Below are 5043 nucleotides of genomic sequence, written 5' to 3'. Positions count from 1 at the left end.
TTCCAGGGTTTTTAGAGGGATGGGAGGGAAAAATTTCCAGGGTTTTGTGTTAAAAAGGGGAAAAAATGCCAGGGTTTTAGAGGAATGGGAGGAAAAAAATTTCCAGGGTTTTTAGAGGAATGGGAGGAAAAAAATTCCAGGGTTTTTAGAGGGATGGGAGGGAAAAATTTCCAGGGTTTTGTGTGAAAAAGGGGAAAAAATTCCAGGGTTTTAGAGGAATGGGAGGAAAAAAATTTCCAGGGTTTTTAGAGGAATGGGAGGAAAAAATTTCCAGGGTTTTTGCAGGAAAGATTCCAGGAGAAAAAAGGGAAAAATATCCAGGGTTTTGGTGTGAAAAAGGGGGGGAATTGCAGGGTTTGGTGTGAAAAAGAGGGAAAAAATGCCAGGGTTTGGTGTGAAAAAGGGGAAAATTTCCAGGGTTTTTAGAGGAATGGGAGGAAAAAAATTCCAGGGTTTTTAGAGGGATGGGAGGGAAAAATTTCCAGGGTTTTGTGTGAAAAAGGGGAAAAAATTCCAGGGTTTTAGAGGAATGGGAGGAAAAAAATTTCCAGGGTTTTTAGAGGAATGGGAGGAAAAAATTTCCAGGGTTTTTGCAGGAAAGATTCCAGGAGAAAAAAGGGAAAAATATCCAGGGTTTTGGTGTGAAAAAGGGGGGGAATTGCAGGGTTTGGTGTGAAAAAGAGGGAAAAAATGCCAGGGTTTGGTGTGAAAAAGGGGAAAATTTCCAGGGTTTTTAGAGGAATGGGAGGAAAAAAATTCCAGGGTTTTTAGAGGGATGGGAGGGAAAAATTTCCAGGGTTTTGTGTGAAAAAGGGGAAAAAATTCCAGGGTTTTAGAGGAATGGGAGGAAAAAAATTTCCAGGGTTTTTAGAGGAATGGGAGGAAAAAATTTCCAGGGTTTTTGCAGGAAAGATTCCAGGAGAAAAAAGGGAAAAATATCCAGGGTTTTGGTGTGAAAAAGGGGGGGAATTGCAGGGTTTGGTGTGAAAAAGGGGGAAAAAATGCCAGGGTTTGGTGTGAAAAAGGGGAAAATTTCCAGGGTTTTTAGAGGAATGGGAGGGAAAAAATTTCCAGGGTTTTTAGAGGGATGAGACAAAAATCCCAAGGTTTTTAAGAGGAAAGAGAAAAAAGTTCCAGGATTTTTAAAGAAAAAAGGGAAAAAACTTCCAGGACTTTAGGGAAAAGCAATAAAAATTCCAGAGCATTCCCAGTATTCCCCCACATCCCAAATCCCAAAAACCCCCCTGGATCCCAAATCCCAACCCCCAAATCCCAACCAGAACTCCCTTGGATCCTCCTTCTGCGCCCTCCAGAGCATTCCCAGTGCTCCCAGAGCATTCCCAGTGCTCCCAGTTCACCTCCCAACATCCCAAATCCCACAAAAACCCCCTGGATCCCCAATTCTCAACCAGAACTCACCTGGATCCTCCTCCCGCTCCGGCTTTCCGGAGCATTCCAGAGCATTCCCAGTATTCCCCCACATCCCAAATCCCAAAAAAAACCCCCCTGGATCCCGAAATCCCAACCAGAACTCCCTTGGATCCTCCTTCTGGGCCCTTCCGCTGCATTCCCAGTGCTCCCAGAACATTCCCAGTGCTCCCAGTTCACCTCCCCACATCCCAAATCCCACAAAACCCCCCTGGATTCCCAAATCCCAACCAGAACTCCCTTGGATCCTCCTTCTGGGCCCTTCCGCTGCATTCCCAGTGCTCCCAGAACATTCCCAGTGCTCCCAGTTCACCTCCCCACATCCCAAATCCCACAAAACCCCCCTGGATTCCCAAATCCCAACCAGAACTCACTTGGATCCTCCTCCCGCTCCGGCTTTCCGAGCCCTCCGCAGCTGCGCCTGCCTCGCCCGCGATTCCTCGTCCGCTCCTCCCCTCCCTTTGTGCTTTTCCGACTTTTTCTTCTTCCTCTTTTCCCTCTTTTTCTTAGGTTTGGAAACGGGGCCCTGCGAGAGGGCAGCCAGCTGCTCGTGCACTGCCCGCAGCTGTGGAGGGATTTTTTTGGGAATGAAGTCGGGGGAAATTCGGGATGGATCCCGTGGGATTTTTTTGTTGTCGTTTCGTTCCGTGGGATTTGCATCGCCGGTACCTGTTCCTGGAGTTCCGCCAGGCGGTTGGCTCGTTCCTCCTCGGAATCCGAGCTTTCCTCGCTTTCCGAGGAACTTTCCGTGCTGCTTTCCTCGTCCTCGTCCTCGTCTTCCTCGTCCTCATCCTCGTCCTCGTCGCTGGAAGATTCCTCGGATGAGGATTTGGAAATGGGAAGCGGCGCCGACGCCGAGGCCGCTCCGGAATCCTGCGGCTCGTCCGGCATTTTGGCGTAGCTGAACTCGAAGACGTCCTGGGGAATTTTGGGGATTTAGGGGGAAAAATTCCAAGAGTCTGGATTTGGGGAGTTCTGGGGGTTGTTGGTGTTCCCAGGAAAATTCCCAATCCCAAAAATGCCCTGAATTTCGGAGTTTCCATGACATCCAATGTGGAAAAAAGGATCTGGGGTTGTTCCCAGTGCTCCCAGTAAAACCCCACAACCTCATTCCCAACATAATTCCAAAGCCAATCCCAAAAATCCCCCAAATTCCAGCATTTCCAGGACATTCAATGTGGAAAACGGATCCAAGGTCGTTCCCAGTGCTCCCAGTAAAAAATCAAAGCCATTCCCACTGAAATCCCAACCCCCAACCCAAAAATCCCCCAAATTCCAGCATTTCCTGCTCATCCAACATGGAAAAAAGGACCCAGGATCATTCCCAGTATTCCCAGTATAAACCCAGGGTCGTTCCTAGTATTCCCAGTACAGACACAGGGTTATTCCCAGTGTTCCCAGTAACACTCTGTGGCATTCCCAGTGTTCCCAGTAGAAGATCAAAGTCATTCCCACTAAAACCCCAACCCCCAATCCCAAAACTCCCCCAAATTCCAGCATTTCCTGCTCATCCAACGTGGAAAAAAGGACCCAGTGCCATTCCCAGTGCTCCCAGTAAGAGCCTGTGGCATTCCCAGTGCTCCCAGTAAGAGCCTGTGGCATTCCCAGTGCTCCCAGTATAAACCCCACAACTCCATTCCCAATATAACCCCAAAGCCAATCCCAAAAATCCCCAAAATTCCAGCATTTCCTGCTCATCCAGCACGGAAAAAAAGATCCAGGGTTGTTCCCAGTGCTCCCAGTAAGAGCCTGTGGCATTCCCAGTATTCCCAGTAAAATCCTTCAACTTCATTCCCACTAAAATCCCAACCCCCAATCCCAAAACTCCCCCAAATTCCAGCATTTCCTGCTCATCCAACACGGAAAAAAAAGACCCAGTGCCATTCCCAGTGCTCCCAGTACAAACCCCCACCCCATTCCCAATAAAACCCCAAATCCCAGCGGGGAAATTCCCGAGATTTTTGGGGTTTTGTTTTTTTTTTTTGGGAATTGTGGGAATTCCCACCTGGAGCTTCCTGGCCATGGCCACGACGTCGTGGTCGGGGGGGTTGTACTTGTAGCAGTTGGAAAACATCAACCGCACGTCGGCCGCGAATTCCTGCGCGTCCCGGTATTCCCGGTTCTCCATCTTCCGCTGCGGGGAGCAAGGGGTTAAAGAGGTCCCGGAACTGCGGGGAAATTCCCCCAAATTCTGGGAGAAAGTCTCGGGAAATTGAAGGGAAAAAAGCGCTGAAATGTTGGGGTAATGGTGAAAAAAATTCCGGGGAAATTCCCCCAAAGTTCTGGGAAAAATCGGAGAAAATTCCCTAAAATTCTGGGGAAATTGGAGAAAAATTCCAGGGAATTTCCCCAAAAGTCTGGGAAAAATCTGAGAAAATTCCGGGGAAATTGCCCAAAATTCTGGGAAAAATCTGGGAAAATGCCAAGGAAATTCCCCAAAACTCGCGGAAAAATCTGAGAAAATTCAAGAGAAATTCCCCAAAATTCCAGGAAAAATCTGAGAAAATTCCAAGGAAATTCCCCAAAACTCGCGGAAAAATCTGAGAAAATTCAAGAGAAATTCCCCAAAATTCCAGGAAAAATCTGAGAAAATTCAAGGGAAATTCCTTAAAGTTTTGGGAAAAAGTCTCGAGAAATTTCAGGAAAAAAAGCCCTGAAATGTTGAGATAGTTCTGAAAAAACTCCAGAGAAATTCCTCAAAATTCTGGGAAAATTCTGGGGACCCAGGGTCGTTCCCAGTGCTCCCAGTATAAAACCCAGAGGCATTCCCAGTATTCCCAGTATAAACCCAGGGCTGTGGGGAAATTCCCCAAAATTCCAGGAAAAATCTGAGAAAATTCCCCAAAATTCTGTGGAAATTGGAGAAAAATTCCGGGGAAATTCCCCAAAATTCTGGGAAAAATGTGGGAAAATTCTGGGGAAATTCCCCAAAATTCTGGGAAAAACCTGGGAAAATGCCAAGGAAATTGCCCAAAATTGTGCGAAAAATGTGAGAAAATTCCAGGGAAAGTCCCCAAAATTCTAAGAAAATTCTGGGGAAAATCCACAAAATTCTGAGAAAAATCTGAGAAAGTTCCACGAAAAGTCTTGAGAAATTTCAGGAAAAAGAGCCCTGAAACGTTGGGGTAATTGTGGAAAAATTCTGGGGAATTCCCCAAAATTCTGGGAAAAATCTGGGAAAATTCCCCAAAATTCTGGGAAAAATCTGAGAAAATTCTGGGGAAATTCTGGGAAAATCCCACAAAAATCTGGGAAAAATCCATGAAAGAAATCCTAAAAATTCCAGAAAAAAAACCCAAAAAATCCTAAAAAAAAAATTCAAAATAATTTAAAAAAACCCCCTAAATATTCCTGAAAATAACTCAAAAATTCCCAGAAAATTCCCAAAAAATTCCCAGAAAACTCTGAGGAAATTCTGGAAAAAACCTGGGAAAATTCCATGAAAGAAATCCTAAAAATTCTGGAAAAAAAATCCAGGAAAATCCCCAAAAATTTTTTTAAAATCCCTAAAAATTCCAAAAAATTCCCAGAAAGTTCCCAAAAATGTTGAGAAAACTCCCAAAAATTCTGAGAAAATTCTAGAAAAAAAGTGGGAAAATTCAATGAAAAAATTCC

General features: G+C 45.4%; 1 protein-coding gene and 1 long non-coding RNA gene across 2 annotated transcripts in view; one reads left to right on the top strand and one right to left on the bottom strand.

The window, feature by feature from the left end:
• Positions 1-333: 333 nt before the first annotated feature.
• LOC108447509 lies at positions 334-1060 on the top strand. Its single transcript, XR_001863108.1, has 3 exons — positions 334-394; positions 609-705; positions 920-1060. It is a non-coding gene; the product is annotated as an uncharacterized LOC108447509 (long non-coding RNA).
• A 676-nt stretch (positions 1061-1736) lies between these two features.
• BRD2 (bromodomain containing 2) overlaps positions 1737-5043 on the bottom strand; it is a 16023-nt gene continuing 12716 nt past the window's right edge. Inside the window, exons 6-8 of the mRNA XM_008636333.2 lie at positions 3434-3562; positions 2098-2346; positions 1737-1993 (exon numbers count right to left, since the gene is read on the bottom strand). Of these exons, the coding sequence (XP_008634555.2) occupies positions 1799-1993; positions 2098-2346; positions 3434-3562 (573 nt within the window). The 3' untranslated portion in view covers positions 1737-1798. The remainder of the gene's footprint in view (positions 1994-2097; positions 2347-3433; positions 3563-5043) is intronic.

Source organism: Corvus brachyrhynchos, unplaced genomic scaffold, assembly GCF_000691975.1.
Source record: "Corvus brachyrhynchos isolate BGI_N302 unplaced genomic scaffold, ASM69197v1 scaffold556, whole genome shotgun sequence".
In the NCBI taxonomy this organism is placed as follows: Eukaryota; Metazoa; Chordata; class Aves; order Passeriformes; family Corvidae; genus Corvus; species Corvus brachyrhynchos.
The sequence above is the reverse complement of the archived record's forward strand: the minus strand, read 5'-3'. Positions and strand labels throughout refer to the sequence as shown.